This window comes from Anser cygnoides, chromosome 4 (genome assembly GCF_040182565.1).
Source record: "Anser cygnoides isolate HZ-2024a breed goose chromosome 4, Taihu_goose_T2T_genome, whole genome shotgun sequence".
Lineage (NCBI taxonomy): Eukaryota > Metazoa > Chordata > Aves > Anseriformes > Anatidae > Anser > Anser cygnoides.
Genome location: NC_089876.1, coordinates 63832281 through 63856074, shown reverse-complemented (window position 1 = coordinate 63856074; position 23794 = coordinate 63832281). Strand labels below are relative to the sequence as shown.

Below are 23794 nucleotides of genomic sequence, written 5' to 3'. Positions count from 1 at the left end.
AATGTCACTACTTATTCCAGGGAAGTGTGAAAGGTTGCTTGTGCTGGAGAGGAACGTTTAAAAGATGCCTTTCTGACAAAGAAAGGACAAGGCATGGTTTGTTTTCCTTTATTTTATCTGCTTATTGAGTGAGTTTCATTAACAAGCTATCCTTCTCTGGCAGTGTGCGACCAGGCCTGTGAAACATGCTATTCAGACCAACCCGAGTGTTTAACCTGTGCTTCAGATAAGCTGTTACACAATGGGAAATGCATTTCAGAGTGCCCAGATGGGTATTTCCCAGGCAGCCATGGAAGATGCAGAGGTAAGAGACGTATATGCATGGACCTTCTTAAGTCTTTCCAGGCACCGTCCACATGTTGTCTTCTTTTCCTCAAATGTTTACCTTTGGGGAAGGAATTTTAAGAGCGCAGAATTGAGAGTGGGGATAGGGAATTTGATTTTTTCATTTTCTTTGGTTCAGTTTTGATGGATTATTTGAAATAACCTTTTTGCTTTGTGAAGCATATTAAGACATACTGAGATACGTGTTCGAAACACTGCGTGAGTGGGAGTTATTATTATTGTGTTCCTGGTTATTAATGCTTGTGCACTTCTGCTCTCATTAGTTCACATAGCTGAATATCGTGCCAGCTGGGAGTTTTCATTGTTGCCTGGAGGATACTGTAGTCAGCAACACAATTTGCAAGGAGGAAAATGAGGATTTTTCAGTTCGGTGTGCTCTCTTTCTTTATCAGCTTGTCACGATTCGTGCTCCACCTGTGAGGGACCTCTGGCCACGCACTGTACCTCCTGTTCCCTTCCTCTGGCACTGCGCCAGGGCCAGTGCCTGCGAGGCTGTGGGGAGGGTTTTTATCAGGATCACGACGTTTGCAGGGGTAAGCAATGTACTTTGTTTAAGTTCCTCAGCTGCTGTAAGTCACTGTATCTATGTTGGCTTTTGTTGGAAGGCGCTCAGAGTGCACCCAGTTACGACACTGATCCTTTATTCTATGCGAAACCATTCAAGGAATGAATAATTCCCACTTTTGCTTACTGATTGCTTCCCGTTTTGAGAAAAATCAAATTTTCTCAAGTACTTTGTGGTTTCACACCCTCAGGATTTACTGATATTGGGAACTTTTATTTTCTCCGTGCTATTGAAATAAATGTCCATCGCTAGCACTTCCAAATTTTTCTTGAGACAGGTTAAGAGCTGGATGGAATTGTACACACGCCTAGTATACTTGCAAAGACTTATGGTCAGTTTTGCAACGATGGAAAACCTGAAAACTCAGGAGATGAATTTAAGCTTCCTACAAGCCCTCCAGATTGCCATTTCTTGCTGTCTGTCCTAGTGAGGTTATGGTCATCTCTGCAGTTCCAGAAATTAAATGAAATTTGACTGCCTGTAGCACGGTATCACGGTTTTCTTCCAACTTTATCAACTTTATTTGAGAAAAGAGCTGTTATTTTGGGGAGTGAAAAATACTTTTTTCCAAAATGGCTGTTCCATCATAGAAAATACAGCACTCCATCCCGTCATGGAATAGATTCCTTAGCACACGAGTTGCTGCAAGGTGTCTGCTCTTGGAGTTTCAAACCGTCTACAGCAATACAAAACCGCAAAGAGGGGTGAACAGGAAGGCTCAAACCAGTGTTTTCTCCCCTTTCATGTTCATGAGATGCCCACGTTTGCGTGGTTATCGGGCCTTGCCTGTCCCTGTGAGACAGCTGTCCTCAGGCTGCGGCTCTGACTGCTCTCCTCACCTGCTCACAGGTTGCCACCCGTCCTGCCGCACCTGCCTGGGCCTGGCGCCCTCGCAGTGCCTGCGGTGCTGGGCGCCAGAGGAGGTGCTGCAGCCTCACCAGCCTGCAGAAGGAGCCGTGCATGGACTTTGCCTCTCTCGCTGCCAAGCCCGGTTCTACCGGGATGTCACAGGAGTCTGCAAACGTGAGTAGAGAAGGGGAGCAGTTGTTTGAGGCACAGGGCTGCACTGGATTTGATGTGTTTGTACAGACTTTGTACTGTGTTTGCTTGTAACATGCTTTGAGCTCCTCTGTAATGCTTCTGGAAGAAAATATGCTCTATATACAATTTGTAAGTAAAGGCCTTAGTTACTTTTTTTTTTTTTAAGTGACTGGGTTCAAGTCTGGCCATCTTAACTTAGCTTTCTTTTCACTGAAGTTGAGTATACAGTTTTTAGCACTGACTTATTTTGAAGCAGGATCAATCCTTAAATCATTTTCAGAAAAGACTGAGCTTTTTCTTTATTTAGCCTCTGGAGCAGGTCAAGACATCCCACAGCAGGCTTTTCTTTTGAGGAAGCTCTTCTGATACATGCCCTGCAGCCCGAGTGCTATCGCTGCTCCTGAAATACCAAGTAGGAAGCATTCCCATGAAGGTTTGGAAGAGAGGCTAAGATAGCGTACATGGGGGATTTATATGGTTTCCCACTGCTCTGACACAATGCTGTTGTGGACTTCAGCTAAGAATGGTTTCTGGGTGGATCAGCAGGTCAGTCAGTTGGGTTGTACAGAGCTTGTGGCAGCCAGTCTGGATGTCTGTATAACAAACATCTTGCAGTGTCTTGAAAACAATGCATAGAAATACAGGCTGAATGAGTCGGAACGTCTCGTGGCAGCACAGACCACGCTAAACCTAAGGAGCAATACTTTCATAGGGGGAAATGTTTTCCCTGTGTGGAAAGAACAGTCACAGAGCCAGTGCCTCTACAGCACTCGAGTAAAGTAAAAGTAATAAAACCAGCAGCAGCAACAGCGCTAGTGATGGCTGTTTCTTCCTGGTCAAAATATTTTCTGGAAGTGGACGTAATTTAAAATAAATTTATGTTGCTTGTGCTTCTTCACGGCAACTTGACAGGAGACCGTGGGCTCATTTTTTGCCTTAGGGTCTCTTTAAAAAGGAAGAAGTCTTTTTTTTTACAGAATGGTTCTGTCTTTAGCAGTGACATATACAGGCTGTAAAGGGCCTGGTGCTTTGGGCTGGCTCCTGAAGGCATTAGTGCAGAGCCTCCAATCCAAGCAGTGTCTGTCCCTTGGCAGGGAATGGCTTTTCTTGGCTGAGTCCAGGTTATGGGATAGAAACCGAATGAAGAAATCTGTATACTGTTGCCTGAAGTGGGTGAGCAGACCTGCACAAACAGGCCTGAGCAAAGTTTGGTGACAGTGCTAAGTTATGTCACTGGGCAAGAATGCCGGCACGGCCCTGCTTTATTAATGCTGCCGTTTTAGTAGTGGCATTAGAACAGTCCTTTGATTTATTGCAGAAGAGTGTGAATGTTCACGATTCGAGATTTTGAGCTACACGTCTAAAATATTGATGTAAAATTTATAGATACACCTTTCTGAGAATGTAACCCCCCAAAAGATATGGAGCATGCCTGCATTGTCTGTGCGGAAAAAACACATTCATATGTAGGTTAAAATGCTGATTTTGAAAGTTTTACCTCTGTAGTTCTGGATTTCTCATCAATGCACAGAAATATTCCTGTCCCCGGATTTTGAATGCTGTGAGATCTCCCTGATGAAACTGTAAGGGATTTCTCTCTGATTTGATTTGAGTCAGCTGAGCCGGAGATAGTCCTGGAGACATTACATCTGTGATGAGGATCCCTGATTTCTCTCTCTGGCTCTCTGACAGTCAGACAGCTAAGTGTACTTGCATAAATCATTCTATTTCATTTCTTCTCTCCAGCCCTGTGTCTGTCTTGTCTCCCTAGAGGGCAGGAAGTCTCTCTGTGTATTTTAACAGGGACTAACACAGTGGAATCTGTGGCCTCAAGTCACTGTTCCTATAAAGACTAATGTTGGTTTTTAAATAATCAGTTTGTATATTTATTTGATCAGATTATTTAGTTTAAGCTGGCTTGTTTTAGAAGCAGTACCAGTAAAGACCAAGGTGAAGAGGTCTGACATTTTAACTGCACTCTCTATTCTTGCTGAATTGTCCTTTTAATGAGTGTGCACTTCACTAGCTATAAAGTCCGGTGGCCAGCCCAGCTCTGTACGCGTGCTCTCACTGCTCCAGAATAGCTGATGAAAACCGTGCACTGGTGTTGGATAGAAAATCCTTCCTAGGATAACTGTAGGGTGATAGCAAAGGATGATTTCAGACTCTGTAAGTCTGCAAGACTCAGGGCTCTTACAGAGGAGAAGGGTATTATACTTTGTCATGCATCTTGGCTTGCCATTTCAGAAATGAAGTGCATGGGTGCAATGACATTCAATATGCAGCTATCTGTGGTTGCCCCTTATCTTCAAGAAGTGCGCTGTGCTGCCTTTTTGCACGCCTGCCCTTTCTACCTTTCACAAGCAAACAATTCTGTAAATGAAATGCCTTCCTGTTGTCTTGGGGGACAAAGCAATCTAGCTATGCTCTAGGACGGTAACAACACAGATAAGCTAGAAACCAATTTCATTCTCTCTATCTTCTTGTTTTTCCCTTCCCTGCAGAGTGCCACTCCTCCTGTGCAGGCTGCATGGGGAACACTTCCCAGGACTGTACGTCGTGCCTTTCTTCCCACGTCCTGCTGGAAGGCAGGTGCCTCTCTGAGTGCCCAGAGGGGCTGTTCAGCCACAAAGATCACTGCTCCCGTGAGTGCACAGTGCAGGCACCTGCAGCTTATACTGTTGAATTTCATTGCATGCAAGTTTTCTAAAGCATTTCTCAATGTAATTAGAGATGCTGTCAGATTTATATGAGGCTATTTAAGTATTTTCAGGGGAGAATAGTATAGTCCAATTTCAGAAAATGGAATCTCCTCCTAATGGGAGAGAGGCATGCACATTGAATCGTAAATTATAATCAGTTTTGCTTCCCTGGACAGCTTCCCTGAAAATATTTTGCTTTTCATTTCACTAGGCTTGGATGATGTTCTTAGCCAGCGCACTGTAGCAGAAGAGGTCTTATTGGACAGCACTGAAACATGGTCTGCTTTTGTTAGACTAGATAAGCATATTGAATTTGCTTTAGCTTTATTTTTAATCCACTGCTGGCTATAGGGCTGGGTTTTGAAAGAAGGAATTCCACAGATACAGGAAATGCCTCACTGGTAGAGGGGACAGCATTGTTTGTGTCTCAGCTTTGCCCACTGGTCAGCAAGTGGCTTTCTTGGTCACGTTGTCTGATCCCATCTAAGCTGATGACTGTGACTACTGACCTTCCAAGTGACTGTATCAATTAACTCCTGTATGCCACTTGCAGAAAATTACAGCCTTTGGGGTGTGTCTTTCATTATTAATGGCTAAGTACAATAGGTGAGGAAATGCTGGCATTTGAAATCTGGTTAGTCCCTTCAAGGTCATCTGAAAGGTGTCTGTTGTTTTATAATAGATTCATTGGGACAGGCATCCCTGCATCTGTTCTGGCAGTAGGATAAATTTGCTGAATTTATATTAGTCACTTCCCTGCGAGGGCTCAGGTTTAGAGAGAGGAACCCCTTCCCCAGTCTGTCACTCTGTTTATGCAATTTATTCGTCCAAGGAACAACTCTATAAACACTTTTAGTTGGCAGGTTATTGTAAAGATTCATCAATTTTGAGGTTGTGCTCTGCCACCTTAGAGCCGAGGTAACTGCTGAATGCTGCATTACTCAGTTCCGTATCCCAGGCTTATGTAAATGTCTTACAAAACAGAATTTCAGTGTCAGGGAAGTGGCATCTTTCTGTATGCTGCCAGCTTAGATCTCCTGCAGTTTTTGAACGGCGAAGCTCAGTTAATAGAGGTGCGTCTAGAAAATTGATTCTTCCTTTTGAACACTGATTTCACGGGCATGATTTCTGAGAAGCTGGGAAGGAAGTGGGACTTGATGCATTGGATCTTAAACACTAGAGCCTTATGCTGTGGCAGCTGTGAAAAGCCCAGCTTCCACGTGGGGAGCGAGCAATTGTATGTTGCCTGGGGGAGTCCTGAGGTGGGAGACTTTGAAGTTGTGTGGTTTTATTCATGGAAGAGTTTTTAAAGTAGTTTTTAAGAGGTTTTTACAGATCATTAGCTGTAGTATTTCTGTCTCCCTCAGTTCTAGCCTGGAAATCATGGAAATATGGCATCTGGCTGTAAAGGTAGAAGGAAACAAAAGCAGCCTGAGTGAAATTGTTTTGAGCAATCTTAATCGCTTCTTCTGCAACCCTTTTGTTGAGCTTTTGGGAGACAGAATAGCTAATGCGCTGGCACAGCATCCGGGTTTTATTCGTTTCAGTTTGGGAGGTGTTTGTGCAGAAATAATTTCCTTGATTCCTCACTCATGAATATCAAACTCATGCCACTGTAATTTTATACAATCCCCCTCTCTTTCTTATATGTGCATGCATATGCTGGAGGGAGGAATAAAAGGTTCAATCTGTTTATATTTTGTGTAGATCTCTACCTTGATGAATGCAGAGAACAAATGCAGCTGTTTTAATCTTCAACTGTTTTTTTCATCTTGTTTATTCAAAGTGAGGATGGAAGAGCCTTCCAAACCACAACTCACCAGTTACTGGTGCTATTAGCATCAATTTATGCCCACGTTTTGTAGGAGTAAATGATGATTATAGGGGCTGTTTTTCAGGGGAGGGAAGAGTGTAAGATGGAGTGCACCGAGAGCATAACGAGTGTTGATTTTCTTATCCAGCCTGTCACCCATCATGCAAGACATGCCGCGGCCCTTCTGAGTCGGAGTGCTTAACCTGCCATCCCCATGCAGCTCTGGCTGGTGGAAGGTGCAGGACTAGCTGCAAGGAAGAGCAGTATCTCAACATGGTGGGATATTGTGTGGGTAAGTAAGAGGCAATGGCAGAAAGGGGTCGTACAGGGTGATGATCTTTCTGCAGCATTAACCGGCTACTTGAGCACGCACCAGGAAGAAATCAAAATGCCTGTTATGGATAGAACATCGGACGGATGAAAATATCATTAGGGAACTCTCTGGTGTACACAGGATATAGGAAAGCCACTGGCCACTCCTGCACTACATGCCTTCCACAGAGCTGCGTGAAGTTAATTGCAAATTGTGTAAGGTTGGTAGAAGGGAGGGGGAGATAAGGCACACTTTGGCCAAGCTTGTTGCTGCTTGGTTTGGTGCTAAGACTTGAGATCACTTGAGATCAGCCAGGAAAGCTGCTCTGGTCCTGCAAAGAGCTTCAGCAAAGTGAGATAAGGAAACATTTGTCATTCAGAGAAGCAATTTATGGGGCCCTAAATTAAAATTGGCACAGCTAGGATTGCTGTGTGCATTTCTGAGAGATATTAGGATTTATACACAGGGGTTATACTTGGGTGCTCAAGTGCCTGCACTTAAGCCTATCATCAGAAGCCACTGATTGCATTTACCTGTTTAAAAAGAAAAATCATTTTTAATCCATCACGCAGACATGTATAAACATATCCTGGGAAGAGCTCCAACAATTTCTAAACTTTATCAACCCTTTTTTTTTTTTGATTATCAAAAAACGGTACAGTATGTGGGGCTTAAGCTAGGTTGAACGGTTCCATAGGATATAAAGAATCCTAAGAAAAGGGAAAAATGCAATAAATGTAATGAATACATCCACTGAGAGGCTATCATTCTCAATTTAATCTAGATGGCTCCCTTTCACAGGGACTTCTTTTTGCTTACAATATATGTGTTTGGTTTTTGTTTTGTTTTTAATGAAAGACTTGTTTCTTTCCTCTCAGCAGATTACTTTTATGAACCGTTTCTTCACCTTCCTTGTAAACAAGTTACTGTTTAGTCTGCAGGGTGAAACAAGGTATCTGAGGAGTAGGAAAAGATCCTAAATGCTTCTAGGTATATAGGAAGTTAGGTTGGGGAGTCGAGGTGTTTCAGACAGTCAAGTAGTTACAGTATTGAAATAATTCAGCATTTCAGTATAAAAAGCTGTTTCTGCCCTGTAAAATCTCAGGGACTGTAACGATACTCATTGATGTCATGTAACATCATAGCTGTATGCATCGTGTATATTCCACCTTGTTTTCCCATTAATTTGCATTATACTTCCTGTGAAAAAAGCCACTGGAAATGTAATCTTCCAGATGTCAGTTTCATTTGAAAAAATAGTACCATTTATCATACACCAGGATTCTTTCTGAGGAGGGTTTCTGCTGCTTGATGCATGCTGTGTGCTTTAATTATCCCTTTTAGACAACTGTTTCCTGAAAGTTTGGTGTCATGGAGCAATAAGCATGCTCCCAGACGATTAGGTAGACATCACGGTGCCTGGCAATAATGAGGAGAAGAAATTGGAAACGGTGGGGTCGCTCAGGCAATGCGCAGGGCATAGTTTGACCTCCAGACTCATTACGCTGACAGTGATGAATCATCTGCAAAGAACCTCGCTTGGCTTCCTGGGCTCCAGAGCAATTGCAGTTGGTGATTCATGTGTTCCCTACAAACTAGCAAGCTTTGCTTTGGAGCTCTGTAGGCCCTGAACGTGGTCCACTGTTTCGAGAGCTGTCTTCTCAAAGGAGAAATATGTTTTCAAGACTTGGTTCATAGTGCCTGGCATCATGGAGTGTCAGCAGTGGTTGGATCTGTGCCCCTAAAACAGGATTGAAGGCTTTGCAGGTACAACATGGTAAGAGTGTAAGGAGGTATCATTCTTCCTCCCAGCTCTGATTTTAGTCTTGCTCTGCGACTCTCCCATGTCACTCCTGCCTTGAAGAGGCCACTGCATATTGTCACTTGGTCTTTGGAGCATGTGGACCCTTCATGTCCGTGCGGTCTTGCAGGTAGATGCAGTGGTGCTTCTTTATCTAACTGAAGTTTTAAAAATGCTTGTAGAGGAGCATAGTTATTTGTTGCCTTAAAAAAAATAATAAAGTTGTGCTTTGGTCTTGGATCTGCAGTCCTAGGTATGTTGCTCTTTGTTCCAAATTCATGTCTGATGTTTAAGCAAAGGATATTTGTTGCCAGTTCTGCTACAAATAAAGAGCTCCACATCCAGGTTGTTAAATTTCGCTTGTTCTCCTCATTCAGCACTGAATGAAATGCTAAATTTGCCCTTGCAAGTTATTAATTACCAGCTAAAGAGCAGCTGTCCCATAAAAGAAAACATTAAAACCCATGACACTTGCATAATATATAATTTGCATCAGACTCTAACAAAGCTATTCTCTTTGCTTCCCAAAGCAGTATTTTTTTTTACTATTATCTTCCCATTTTTTTCTAATTCCTGACCCTCCAGGCAGAACCTGTGGTACGACGTACAGGGACTGCTGTGCATTACAGCCACTTGTCATACTTTATGGATGTGCAGGGGAAAATCTTTATTCATAGAGGACGAAGAAAACTGTCACTTGAAACCATTGGCTGTGAATTAATGTCATTATTGTACGTGTTACCTAAGCGAGGACTGGAATATTTGCCTCGTTAATAGGAGAAGAACCTTGTTTTCAGCAGTTTACCAAATAAACATTTCAAATGTAAGCAGAGGAAAGACAAAATGGCCTCAAGTTTCAAAGGATCAGTGAGTTTCCAAGCTCTGCTTGGAGCACACTGGATTTGTGTTAATTTTCTTTAAGAATGCTCAATTCATAAATTTTATTTCATAGCTGAAGTGGTTGTATAGAAATATGTTTGTGTCTTTTGCGCTCCCCTACTGAGTCTCAGGGCTTTTGTGTTTTGTGTTTTCCTGCTTTGAACACGCTCTTTGATTTCTCTCCCTCTCTCAGCTGCTTATCCAACACAAATTTAGCTTCTGGGATTGTTGCAGTCACCAATCTAAAAAATAACACCATTGCTAAAACTGTTGGCCCGCTCACAAAACCCTGCAGTTACTTTTCCGATTTGAATAAGTCATGTGCCTGTCTTGGGGCTTCCTCATCAGTCTTCAGGCTTCCTCATCGATCTTTTCCTGACTCGGTGCAAGGGCAATTAGAAGAAGGCAGATGGACCATGCCGTGGCCAAAGCGAGGAGCTCACAGCCAGGGCTGCGAGCTGTCAGACTCCTGCTCAGCTAACATGGAACCAGATGAAAGGGCTCTCTGCAGGAGTTAGTGCAGAGGGCAGCTGGTGTGAAATGCAAGTCAAAACACCCACTGATACAGTATCCTCCAAGCTCCTGGATTAACTTCTGAATGCATCTTCCTTGCCATGCAGCTCCCGATTCCTTTGATCAGCTCCTCAGGCCCTTACTTTCTTAGGCTGGGCACAGTTGTGAAAATGTACAAAGATCAGCCAAAGAGCTCGCTCAGGGGGTTGCCTATAACAAGCCTTTCTGCCTTGCTCATAAAATTCCAGAAAGGACACCCTGACAACAAGAAATACTCTCAGCTACTTGTAAAATTAATGAGCTGTACACTGAGAGAGACATTGATGTCATCACAAAGAGCTGCAGGTTCTCTGAGCAAAGCAAGAGGGAAATCAGTAGCTTAGCTCCATTTAGTCGCTGGCATGCAACCTCCTGTAGAAATTTGCAGCTGAGCTGGCAGTTGAGGTAAATGGAAGATCGTTTCCCTGCTTGGGTCTGGGTCTATATGTGCCAGGCACCTTTCAGTTGGATTTCCCCACATGTTGCTGCCTAAAGCAGCTCCTACCTCTTTCAGAAGATGCAGGCTGCTCCCTGCAGACATGGTGGCACTTCAGGAGTTCTTGCTTGTTGCAAGGAGTTCCCACCACCCTGTGACAAAGCCCTCTTCAGGTCTTTTATGGGAGAGGCAAACCCTTCCAAAACCCAAACCAATCCCCTGGTCACTGCTGAGTGTCCTGGATCAACCATACCGATTTTCTTTCTGGACTTAGTCTAAGGTGCCAGAGAACGTTTGCATGCTGACCCTCCTGTAAATGACCTGGTGTTTGAGGTACTGATTTAAGGCAGTGCTCCGTTGTAAACCTTATACCTTACCTTAGAGTATAATACTAAACTTGCATCAGGGAATTTTTTTTTCTTTTTCTGAAGAGCCCTTAAGAGGGGAGGCATATTTAGACAATACAAGTGGTTGATTGCTTAGCAAATTAGGGAACTGAGAGGTAGAAATGTCTCTGCTTTCCTTTATGAGCGTTCAGAAACATTTCAGAGGTCATTTTTTTTCTCCCCGGATGCTTTGGCTGTGTGTTTACAGGCAAGGGAACAGTACATAACAGATACTTTCCCATCTAGGAGGAGCACAGTGTTTAGTTTGTTTGGTTTGTTTGCATGCTGAGAGAAAGCTAAAGAGGATGTGGAAATAGAGCATCTCTGGAAATCGAAACCTGTGTAAGTAACTGTATTATACTTCACACTGAAAGTTGCTTTATAGGAAGATCACTGATAGCTGAAGTTTTTTGCATAGGGGGTTGAACTGACAAGGAGGTATTAGACCCAGCTGAAGGGGTTGCAGGAAAAAGCTGTGTTTGGAGAGTGGGAGACAGGTCAGTAATCTCAGAAAGGTGAGCAGGGAGGCACTGGAACTATGAGCAGGATGATAACGCAGCCCTGAAGAGTGCAGTTTGGGTACTGGAAGAAGTCTGATGGAATTGAGTAACCGCCCCTCACTGACGTGCAACCACCACGGCATGCGAAGCCTCTGGAAGCCCAAAGCACGCAGACAGCCTGCCTTTAACTGCGCGGGACTGAGGATGGGCAAGGAGAAGGCAGAAGCAGGAAACACGTGCGGTCTCGTGAGGTGTTATTGAGAAGCATAAAGAAAATACTCTGCTTCTTTTCATCTTCATTTCTAAGGGAGCCCGCTGTGAAAAATTTAAATAACCTTTTCCAAAGCAAAGTACTTCACTCCTTCCTTTACTCTGTCACTAGTTCTCCAGCGTCCCTCAGATTCACCACGAGCGTCATGTTTTTTTTGTTGGCAGTGTTCTTTTGTTAGGTGTTTTGTGCTCTTTCATCTCCAGCTCTGCAGAGGAACAGGAGAGTAATGAGGATGGTTTCTCATAAAACAGTAGCTGAGAAAAAGATCTCTTTCAACATGCAGGAGCAAACAAGGGCCATAAAGAGAAAATTGTGCTTCAGCAGCACCTAGTTTTGTAGACACATAGCTTTGTAAGTGTAAGTTTGGGAGAGTCTAGTTATTTACAGTAGATGCAGGTTCTTTGGGCGCCCTAAGATTTTCCTGTCTCATTTTTATTCCCTGTGTCTGGAACCTGTTTGACTGTACCCGGGTGTCTCTTTTGTTCTCGATCACTGAAAAACTGCTGCAGAGTTTAGTTATGTATTTCATCCAGCCAAACTGGGAGCCAGAGCTCTCTCTAACAGAGAGCAGTGGTTCCAGCAAGAGATTAAGCTAGAGGGGTGTGATTCTTACCACTGCCCTGACTGGGGTGGATTGAGAGCTTAAAGGATCACTATCTTAAGCATACTCTTTCTTCTCAGCCACCTTGACCTCCCCTCTGGCTCTCCCTTCCCATCTGCAAAATTGGGAGCGCGGGGCAGAGAACAGAGGGGCTATACACCCTGTGCAAGGTCAGGAGGAAAGAGGCAGCTGCTTTAAGGGTCTTGAATCCTGCCTGCAGTCAGGATTGCATTCAGTTCCGTGCTGCACCGCTGCTTTCCCACCAGTGCTCGGTGAGAGTCATGTGTGTGTAACGTATGGGAAGAAATTGGGCTAGGTTTAGGTTCCAGTTGCAATTACACAGTTGCAGGGATGGATGCAGCAATCTCCAAGACTCCCATGTGAGCCTGTCTTCAGCTTGTAAAATTAGATTGCCTGACGATCTAGTGGTGCTGTCGCGGGAGACAAAAGGCAGAAAGCTGAACCTTCAGCAGAGAGCTGACAAGAGGCCAGGTACTCGACTCAAGGCTCATTATTACATTTCTTTCAAGACAATTGTCATTTCCTTTATAATTTTCTGAATTACCATGATGAGGATTAATTTGGCTTCCAGGTTACCTTACACTGCCCCATTGTGCACACAGAAGGCCTGTTGTAAAACCTTTTGAAGCGCCCAAGTTCAGGCAGAGGTCAGGAGACATAGGTTTGTGCGCTGCTGAGGGAAAAAGAAGAAAAGGGAAAGGTTTTGAGGCGTTCTCATGCTGCTGAATGCTGCTCTTGGCTTGGCTTTGAGGTCTGCCGTGGTCTCCTCCGGGTGTGGGAGAAATTGTCTCATTTGTGTGGGAAAGTCTGAACGGGATGAACTGTGGGAGAAGGCCATGCAGCTGTGCAGGTTGTGCTTTTCCTTCTTGGAGGGTGGGAGCAGGGGGAGTTGGTTGAAGACAAATCTGTCAGTAGGAGCACCTAAAATCAGAGAAAGTTTTGGGAGAAGCAAAGGGCTTTAATCTGGCTTTGTACAAAGCTTTCTCAAGCTCACCTAAGGACAGATGGGGTGGAGGGTACTTGGGTGGGACAGGAGAGATGCAGAGAATGTGTTTGCTGGGGAAAAGCGGAAACGTTGTGGTGCTCGGGAAGAGCACAAGGTGGGGATGAGGGCAGGAGGAGAGGAGAGGAGAGCTCCTTGAATGTGGTAATTTCTGCTCACCCCTCTTGCAAATATCTGGGAGTGCAGTGTTTAGCATCTGAGCCCTGCCCTTGTGCACCAGATAACAGTAAGGGTCTCTGAAAATGAAGGCCCCAATATCTTCCTTCCCATCAGTGTTTCCCCGTGGCAGCTCTGCTTTGTCCAGCTGTACTGACGGTCTCCGTTATTCCCTGCTTCCTTCAGACTGCCATCCTTTGTGCCGTCACTGCGTGGCCAACCTGTGGGACACCGGCAGCATCTGTGTGAAGTGCCAGAACGCCCGTCACTTGCTCCTGCGGGACCACTGCCTTCCTGACTGCCCGGGGGGATACTACGCGGAGAGTGGTGCCTGCAAAAGTGAGTAGTCCCTCCAGACACCTCAAGTAGCAGTGAGGTGGCAGGGATCCTCGCGAGATGTACCATGAGATGCCTCCTCTTCAGTAGGGGAGCTTGGTCCAGCCAGCAGGCAGGACACCACACGTGGAGCTGGGGGTTACCTTCAAGTTTTCAGGCTGAGTTACCTGAGGCAGGCAGTGCTCTGCTGTCCTGAGCACACACTGAGGCTAGTGGGACCTAGCCCACTGTTATACAGTTAATAAGCGTAATGAGTACCAGGCAGCAGTGTGTTTGCGAGGAGAAGTTGAAGGTGAGTTTTCCTCTCCAGGAAATTCCACCTCTCAAAGGCAGTGGCACAGAAACAGGGTGACAGTACACTAGGTCGTTCCTGGGTTGCTCCCCTGGGGCAGCTTCTGTGAAGAGACGGGCTACTTAACCATAATCAGGGGTAACTTCAGAGACTTTTCATGTGCCTGTCACCAAGTCTCCAGTTTGCTTGGTACCAGCATTGTTAAGGGATACTGACACTTGAAAATACTTTGTGGATGTGTGCTGCAAAGGACCACGCCAAAAAAAATAGAACTCCTGCTGGTAGGAACTTGTCAGGAAGTCTGCAACTTGAAATGGAGTTTGTCCCCTTCCACACTGATAGACATTCAGTTTTGTCTTATTCCAGTTATGGTTGAAAGGCGGACATTCCTAGCAGCCTCTGACACAGAAAGCCAGTCCCATTCAGCCTCATAGCATGGCCTGGTAGATGCGTGGTAGATCTCAGCTGCGTGGGTGAAGCTGCACTGATAGCACATTTTGCTCTCCAGCTTCCTGTGCCTTCACCTTATCCCTCCATCTTCTCCAGATTTTGTTGTTGTTTGTGCTCTCGTGTTTCAAGCTTTGAGCTGCTTTACATTTCTTGGACTCTTAGAAGGAATTAGGCTGCTTTTCTTGTTACGTGGCCAACAGAGACATGTTAAAGCATCACACGCTGAGCGAAGAGTATTGCAGTTTATTTTAAGAGAAGAAAATCAAATAAGAAATTCTGCACATTAGAATTAAGATGTAGATGCCAAGCTTATTCCCCTTGCAGGAATTGGCATTTCCTAATCCGGTCTAACTATTGATGATTAATGTTTTGATGCTCCTTTCAAGCGCACTGGGAGCTGTGTGTTTATTTATTTGGTTTTTGACAAATGAAGTTTCAGATTCTTATGAAATATACTCAGTGTCATTTAATGGGGAAAAAACCCCTGAGAGAGATATTTTGCCTTCCGGGAAATTTACGCCCAGGGGTAACATTTCTTCCCTTTCGTATAAAGGTTTTTATTTTAAAACAGTTTTGCATTATTCTAACTGTGTCGAAGCTCATATTACAGTTCATGCTAGCATTTAAGATCTCCATTATGGTGTGAATCTGATTTCTTTGCCAGCTCTCACTCGTGATTAATTTTTCCTGATAGTTGTAATGATGGCATCAATCTTTAGGTAAAGGTCTATCAAGAAGTGAAACAGACTAACAATTTTGTGCATGTGTAACCCTTTTGAGAAACTGGTGCGATCCATTGGCTTCCTGCACTATGGTATTTTAAATCTCGTCAGTCAGACTAAGAAGCAGAAGTGGGAGAAGAAGGGATGAGAAGCTGATCATCTCGCTCTGTCGGTGTCGCTGCTTGGAATTGGTAGTGGCTGTGCAACTCCTGCTGAAGGATGGATATAAATCTTCAGGGAGCTGTCGGAAAAGTACTTTTGGTTTCTGGGGGAGGATTCTAAACAGACAAAATACATTAGGCTCAGGAGGATCTGACCTGAAAATAGTTGAGAAAAAGTATGAGCAGGGTGTACTGACACGTGCTTGCCCTGTTTCTGCTGTTCTCTGATAGGCACGTCTTAGCCAGATATTGTGGGGTTGTTCTTAAAGGGAAGGGAAGACTGAAAAAAAGAGGAATGGGTAAAACGAGAAAGAACTGAGAGGAGAGGAGAAAGCTAGTGTGTATGGCTAAGAACAAAAATAAAACCATTTAAGCCATCTTTCACAAGCTAGGATGTTTGTGGTTCTGCTCCTGAGCACTGAGCACCAGCAGGGGCTTAGGCCTCAGAAGGAACATTTGGCCCTCAGTGTTTTGAAACTTGCTCAAAGATCTACCTTTAATTGAACAGAAATGTTTGCTCTTGCTGTCCCTGCAGGGTGTCACCCCTCGTGTAAAACCTGCAGGGGCGGGGGCCCTTTTTCCTGCTCTTCCTGCAACGCCAGCCTGGTTCTGTCCCACACCAACATGTGTGTTCCTGCCTGTTCCCCAGGATACTACAGGGATGAGAGCCACACCTGCAAACGTGAGTGCTTCTCTCCAAGCCCTCTCTCCTTTCCACAGTGTGTTCACTGACATGTCTTTTCTTGCTCCTTCGGTTACTGTTCCTATTGCCAGGAAAACAGAGATTTCAAGTGCCTAAAAATGAGATGTGCGTTGACAAAAGTGATTTGCTGCCTTAGAAGCTGAGCCTACAGCATGGTTTAAATTTGAACATCAGTTGCAGTTTTGTTATTGACTTCAAAGACAGGAGGCTTTTGGGTCCCACAGTAAAAAGCTCCAGGAGAGCTCATGCAGGCTTCCTTGGTAAGCTTTCTAGGTGGTACACAGAGAAGTGGCCAGGCATGCTGGTGGATTATGGGCTTTGTGAAAACTTGGCAAGGTTAGAACAGTTCTAATCAATTCTTACTAAGGCAACCCCCTCCTCACTGCACTATCTGCCAGTACCTGCCTTGGGAGCTGTGTTACAGCCTTAGCATTTATGCCCCATTTCCCCACATGTGAAGCCTTAGTAGAAACAAGGTACAGCTTTGTAGGCAATACCCAGCTGACTTAGTTGAGCTGTGACGTTTGTATCTCCTGATGATCTGATGCAACTGATCTGATGTTAAGTCCAGTAATATTCTATTCTACTCATGCTGTCCCTTGTGAATCTCTCAGGGCCTCTCTCTCTTCTTATTATTCTGTGCTTACTCTGGCCTTGACGTCAGTTGAGTTATTCCTCACATAACTATTGGGCTTGATGTTCCAAAATGCCAAATTACATGGCCCACAGACATAACAAAAAATAGTTTAAAACCCCCACTTCAATTGACCCACTATAATACACAAACCAAAAAATGAGTGAGTGCTTAAGTGGTTTGGTTGCTCTGAACCCGAACACTCAGATTTGTTAAGTCCTCTATTACCTTGATTTAAAATATCCTGATTTATGATAGAAGAACTCTGTTGCACTGCAATGAGTGTAGGTATCAGTATCATCCTATCTAGACCCAATTTCTTTACTGATGAGGCCATGTAGGAGGAAGCTGATAAGGTTGTCAGTTTTACCTGCCTTTTATTGAAATATCTGCTCCTCCTGAATCTATGATTTCCATCTTATCAGCGGAAATAGAGACGCCTTGCATAAGTTCAAAGAAATAGCTGGAAGAGTTTGTACCATTCTTCAGTTGACAGAAAAAAGGCTATTCAGTAATCATAAGATTTTTTTTAAAAAGGAAAGGAATGAAAAGAGGAATGTCCTTTCCTAATGAAAACTTACCTACTGCTGGCGTCCCCTCACTTTGGACATCTTGGTAGAAGTGGAATGTTCCTGAGGCCTGCGCCTTTCCTGAATTTGGTTCAGTAGCTCAAATGCAAATAGATTTTTGCAAGCAAAGTCAGCTACAATGAGACATTTCTAATCTCTTCACTTACAAATGGCTTTTTAAGAAGTGTAAGTAATCCCTGTGGCGGGAAACTCAAGGCAAAGTGTGTTGGTGCACTGGATTTTTTTCATTCCAAGTGTCACTTGTGCCTTTTCAAGTGCAGTGCTGCTGATAAGCCATGTAGACACCAACTATCCCAGGCTGCTGGAAAACTAACACTTAGAGGTGAAGAAAATTGTTTAATCAGAGGTTGGCAGTTAGGCAGGGAAAAATTGGTCTCTCTTCAAAGTTTATTTTAGTCACATTGCAGTTCTGAGGAACTCAGGTTTGGAATGAAGTTCAGAGAAATGCTGAATGCATGCATGTGCTCTCTGACATGCTCTTAAGCCCAGCGACATACTGTCCGAAGAACAGTGCAGAGCTTAACAAGTTCTTCATGGGTTTAGAAATGCAGATACAAAGTAATGCTGATACAACCAACAGGCAGAATTGCATTCAAATATACTTTTGCTTACAAGGCATGCTTCCTTGGAAAGCCTGATTTTTAATAGATTTTGACCTCATGTGGAATGTTTTGCTGTACTTTTAATAGTTGGCTTTTCTTAGCACTTCACAAATAATGATTATTCCACATATTGTTCGTAAATTAGGTGAAATGGCACTGGCACCAGAGCACCTGAAAATAGTTACTAGATTCTTTAGATAAACATTTTGTTGGAAATTCATTTGCACCTTGACAAAATAGAGACCTTTTGTGACATTTTTGAGATGAGATAGAACAAGCAATTATTTTGAAGGACGTTGGATCTCATTTCAATGAGAGCAATATGGGTATTTTCACATTTGCTTCTGTATCTTGAATTTTTGTGGCTGCAAAAATCCACCTTGATTGAAAAGCAAATGAAAATGGATTTTCACAAGTAGCATGTTGGTATTTGGCACCTGAACTGTAATTGCACTAAATCCTAGGAGAGGTTTTTTTTCTTCTTGCCATTAAGAAACAATCACCTAAGCTTTTTTCTTTAGTTCAGATACTTGGGGCTGTGTTTTCAGAGCTTTTTTCAGATTTATCTTAAGTGCAGAATTGAGCTTTGGCAAAGATCCTGACTCCATATGTGTTTAGCGACACTCGTGGGTAGCTGGTTGGGAATCTAATAGTGCCTTTTGCATAAGCTGTCGTTGTACTTGCTAAGAGGGAGTTACGGTTGTTTGTATAAAGCAGGCATGTGAAACTCCATGAGTTTTCTGCATCTTATTTTTGCAAAGTTTGGTCTTACCAGAATCCAAGAGGGCTTTCAGTGTATAGGCCCAGGGGTAGGAAATATTTTTCAGTCTTTATGAGTCCATTGCTGTTAAACCTTCTGCTGTAAATTAGCTAGAAGCTGTGATATCAGCGTTGAGTGCACTTGGCTGTTAGTACAACCTCCTGAGAAGTTTAGACCCTGGACATCAAAGAGGTGAGCTAAAGTACTCTGAACCTCTGGCCTTTGATGCTAGATTCAGTAAATCCCTGAATTATTTTTTCCTGTTGTCTTCATTTGCACCCTAGAGCTCCCAAATTTTAAACTGTTTAAATAAATAGTAGGAAGCAGTAAGTGAAATTACATAGGTCTTTGGTCCCACCCTGGTTTACTAATTCTAGGAGCCTATTATGGTCCCTAAATTTGCACATTTATGAGGTAAGTCTGAAATTATGTGAAACACAAGGTTACTGAAAGAGACTAAGTAAAACAGAGACAGGGAAAGCTCTTATTTGGGGATTTGAATTCAAGGGCATCATTTTACCCTGATCTTCCCAGAGGAGAGAAAGAAACAGTGTGAGGTTCTGTGAGGGGACATACCAGTCTTTTTCAAATAGGAGGGGGCTTTTTACATTTTGAAGGCTGTGGGAGGGAACATAAGAAAAAACTCCAGGTTTTTCAGTCTCCACAGGTGTCTCTCAAAGAGGACCTTGAGTAGAGAGGCTACATGATAATATCATTTTTACTTGCACAGTTGGCTGGTGCATCAGTAATTACAGTTATTTTCTTTGTCTTTGTCTTTCCACAGCTTGCAATAGCCAGTGCCTGAACTGTGAGTCAGCTGCAGGCTGTACGTCTTGCAGAGATCCAGCTAAGGTCCTGTTATTTGGAGAATGCCAGTATGAGAGCTGTGCTCAGCAGTATTATCTGGATTTTTCCACCAAGACTTGCAGAGGTGAAAAACACATTGCTGGCTTAAAGAAAAAAAAATCACAAGTAACTTGACCAATAATCCATTACATTACAGCACGGTCTGTACAAGTAGTCTGCTTTAAAATTGGTGTATGGGGGGAGTTGCTCAGTGACAGAGCACTTGCGAGGTTTTTCCAGTTTTCCTCTTTTTCAGCAGTCATCTGTCACATACTTCAGCCTTTCAGTGAAAAACAAGATTATTGCAAATCCTTCTCTTGTAAACGATTTAGTAAGTGAGCCAGCAAACTTCTCAAAGGTCAGGTCCTGGAATTCATTTAGTCATGGGTCAGCTGAATAACGAGTGAGCTTGCCGCTCTAAATCTTTTTTAGAGGGCCTTGTGTACTTACCTGCTTCTCTCTGTCTTATTAAATACTGCATCACTGGCTGACTGCAGAAACAAGAATTTCGAGTGATTTAAAAGACACATAGCGTGACAGAGCTCCAAAACTTCCAAGGAGAGTGTTCCATAATGGGAATAAGTGAGGATAACGTGGCTTTATTGCGTGCCACCACCACCGCATGCAGATATAACACAAATGGCAGCTCAGTGTTCATTTCCATCTGGCTCTGTCAATACCTGAATGCGCCCTAACTAAGTGACGCCACTCCCTTTAGCACTGCAGTTCTTCAGAGGGGTGACATTGCCTAGTGTTGAGCGGGTTGGAATGAGGCAGGAAGCTTGTGCTGGCTTTGCCTTGGGCATGCTGCATTGGCTCACCTTGGTGAGTCTTTGTTCCCATCTCTTCTTCCTGTCTGTCTGTCTGTCTCGTCGGCTAGATGTGTCTGTCATTAATTACTGGTACAAGCCCTCTGAGTGCCACCGGGGCACAAACAGCAGTGTTGGCAACCCAAGCAGTCCTTTAGCACAGTTGCATGGCTGGGACTCTGCTTAAGACCAAAGGGAGATAGTGCAAGGGCATCTGAGGACAGATCTAATCCCAGCTGGATCTGGTGTGGTTCTGCTTTCCAGTCGGGCATTTGGACTGTGAGGGACAACAATTTAATTTTCCTTTGGTCAGAGTCGTTTGAAAAGATGAGACTGATGAAGCAGGGTGGATAATTATGAGCAACAAACTTGTTGGCAGAGGAGGAGCACGGATACTTAAAGGATAATGTTGGACTTTATCCTTCATGGGCAAGAAAACCGTGCCAGTGTTAGCAGGTCTGAATGCTGAGCAAGAGGCTAAGCCTGCTCAAATGTGACATAGTTAGGACATGTCAGGTCCAAGAAGGGAAAAAAAATACACATCTTGTGTTGTAGTAAGACACTCAGTACTAATCATGTTTTTTTTGTTGTTGTTGTTTTTTTAAAGTATCTCTCTAACAGCTTTTACTTTGCTCTCTGCTCCTAGGACTTACATTCCCACAGCTCACAGATCCCACTGTGCTAAGCTCTTGTGCAGGGTGAGCTGTTCACCCTGGAGAGGGCTGCCCTACCTGGACTTTTTTTCTTCCAGAGTGTGACTGGAGCTGCAATGCTTGTAAGGGCCCCCGGAGGACCGACTGCCTGCAGTGTATGGAGGGCTACGTTCTTCACGAAGGAGCTTGTGTGGAACAGTGCCCTGCAGCTTTCTACAAGGAATCAGACGAATGTCAGAGTGAGTTCTTCTTGTGTGTTACCTCTAATCACTTCTACCAGTGATTCTCTGCCTGTCTCCAGTTTGTGCACATCTTGCGTTCAGAAAACACGCTACAGCGGCAGGTCTCGCTGCCCTCCAGCACGCACACACACAAAAGAGCTTGGGGTTCTTGGGGTGTTACAGCACCGTGCAGGAAGCCGTAGGAAGTGGTGTTGAGCTGAACTCTTTACGTGTGATTTTTAGGGTGTGATCAACACTGCCTTCAGTGTCGCCAACCAAACGAGTGCAGTCTTTGTGAAGCCCCGTTTTTCCTCTTGGATGCTCAGTGTGTTCACAGCTGTGAGAAGGGATACTATGCAGACCAGGCACAGCGAAAATGCACAGGTAAGCAAAGTGAGCATGATGTGGTGGAGAGGGATCAGGGTTGCGGTCTGTGTTCTGTACACTGATATTTCTCTGCAAGGCACTTTGATGACGTGTTAAACTCGCTGTTGAGGTAGTGCACTCAACTTGAGAATTAAATAACAGGCTCCATCTGCATTTACACGTCTAATTCAGGAAGAATGAGATTCAATGTAACCACACTGTACATAAAAAATCAGTATTAAAAACACATTGTTAGAAATGTTTCAGTTGTATTTGTGGGTTAAAAAACTGTGTAGGACTTTAATTTGTATTTGAAAGTGTTTTTTTCAAAGAGGTACAACAGTTACTTAAAAGCATGTTTCTTCCACTTGGAAGATTGTGTCAGGTTCTCTGTATGAAAAACACTGGTCAAATTAGAAAGGAATTTATTAACAGCTCTTTTATCTGAACTGTTTGCCTTCTCTCTTTGATTTTGTCAATTCGGTAAGACGGTAATAGCATTGGTGTTTCCATCCTGACCTGAGGGACACCCCTGCACACCAGTAGCTGCTTTGTTTTTGCAGTGGCTCAATGGAGTTGTGCTTTCCCTCCAATGCAGCTTGTCCTCCTGGTTGCTTGGACTGTGAAAGTGATGGCCTGTGCCACCTCTGTGACAGCACCACCTTTATGAAAAACAAGATTTGCGTTCCTGCCTGTGGTCAGGGATTCTTTGGCAACAAGCGGACCAGAGAGTGTGAAGGTGAGTGTCTCTCCTGAGAAAGCAACTAAGCTGGCAGGCTTCCAGCAGATTTTAAGGCCAGAAGTAGTGTTCATTCAGTGGCAAGTTTGGAACTCAGTTTTGTGCAGTTTTGTGTTGGCTGTTGAAAGTTGGCAGCTAGTTTTTCTCCAACATGTTCTTTCATAAAATGTGAATGTACATGGTTTTCTAAGTGAGGTTTTTTCATGTTTGTTTTTGTTGTTTTTTTAGCCAGCAAGCATCCCTCAAGCTTTCATGTGAACAGTACCTTCACAGTAGGGATTGGCAGGGTAAAACCCCTAGACCTCTCCTTACTGGGCGTGCATGATCTGGATGGTGATGCAGGAGAGCTCTTGTTCCATATCGACAGCACTCCCTCCAACGGCAGGCTAGTGATGGTGGTGAATGGGAAAGAAGTGCAGCTGAGCAAAGGCGACCACTTCAGCTTCAAGGATGTAAAGGAGAATAGAGTCCGCTTTGTGCACAGCAAAGAGAAATCCAGGTGACTGCATTGATACTTTTTTCTTAGCTCTTGCCTGAAGAAAATGTACATATCTTGAGAACAGGTATTCTTTTGTCCCTTGGAAACATTCTTACAGTGAAGCACGATTCTCACTGCTACTAAACAAATTATCATTGTGTTTTGGAGATATTGTGCCATACTGTAAATGGTGGTGCAAAACTTTTGTTCATGGTATAAGAGATCACTGTGATCCGTCTGCCAAACCTCCTGAGCTCTGGGGGTGCAGGAGTCTTGTCTGATTTTTAGCATATTCTGACGTGTATTTAAAACCGATGTACTATGCTGGCTCTTACAACAATTTCTGTCAGGAAGATGCTCAAATGATGTCACCACTGACCATGCTCTGCAGCATATACTGCATTCATCCATTAAAACTTTGCTTGCAACATGAGCCCTGTTAGTGTTCGGGGACAATTAGCAGTGATTAGCGTCTGGCAATGCTCACAGTGCAAGCATGTTGCAAGGAGGCAGATTTCTCCTGCTGCCAGGCAATGAGCCAGTCATCCTGCCAAATTTCACACTTGATTTACATCACCATAAAGCCTTGGCCCAGACTGATACCAGTGGAGTTGCTTGAAATTTCTGCCTGTATATATCAGGGTGTTCTTTGATCCACTGTTTACGATAAGATTCTTGGGGTGTCCTTCCGATGCCAAGGGTTAGCTCATATTCACCAGCTTTAAGGCAGCAGCATGAGTTCCTGCATCACGGTTTGTTTTTCTGCCTGGTAGTCACGATGAAACATCAAGTTCTTGTCATGAGAAATGTAGCTACTTGATGTACAAGGCTGTGGGGTTGCACTATTGAAGAGTAAATAGGAAGCAAAAATGCTGAAGAGTGGGAACTTCTGTCTCAAAGCCAGATAAGTGACATTTTTCTTCAGCAGAGAATAGCTGACATTTAGAATCAGTACTTAATCTTGGAAGCACCATCCTACGTGGGTAACATTAGTTAATGGGAAATGAGGGGATATTATTACATAGTTAAAGGTATTTATTACATGCT

General features: G+C 43.8%; 1 protein-coding gene across 1 annotated transcript in view; it reads left to right on the top strand.

Annotated features, from left to right (window-relative positions):
• Nucleotides 1–23794, top strand: part of FRAS1 (Fraser extracellular matrix complex subunit 1) — a 160441-nt gene that overhangs the window by 79727 nt on the left and 56920 nt on the right. Inside the window, exons 15-26 of the mRNA XM_048049754.2 lie at nt 164–304; nt 738–878; nt 1760–1933; nt 4456–4596; nt 6615–6758; nt 13572–13724; nt 15882–16028; nt 19420–19566; nt 21042–21182; nt 21408–21548; nt 22129–22269; nt 22498–22768. Coding sequence (XP_047905711.2) covers nt 164–304; nt 738–878; nt 1760–1933; nt 4456–4596; nt 6615–6758; nt 13572–13724; nt 15882–16028; nt 19420–19566; nt 21042–21182; nt 21408–21548; nt 22129–22269; nt 22498–22768 — 1882 coding nt within the window. The remainder of the gene's footprint in view (nt 1–163; nt 305–737; nt 879–1759; nt 1934–4455; nt 4597–6614; nt 6759–13571; nt 13725–15881; nt 16029–19419; nt 19567–21041; nt 21183–21407; nt 21549–22128; nt 22270–22497; nt 22769–23794) is intronic.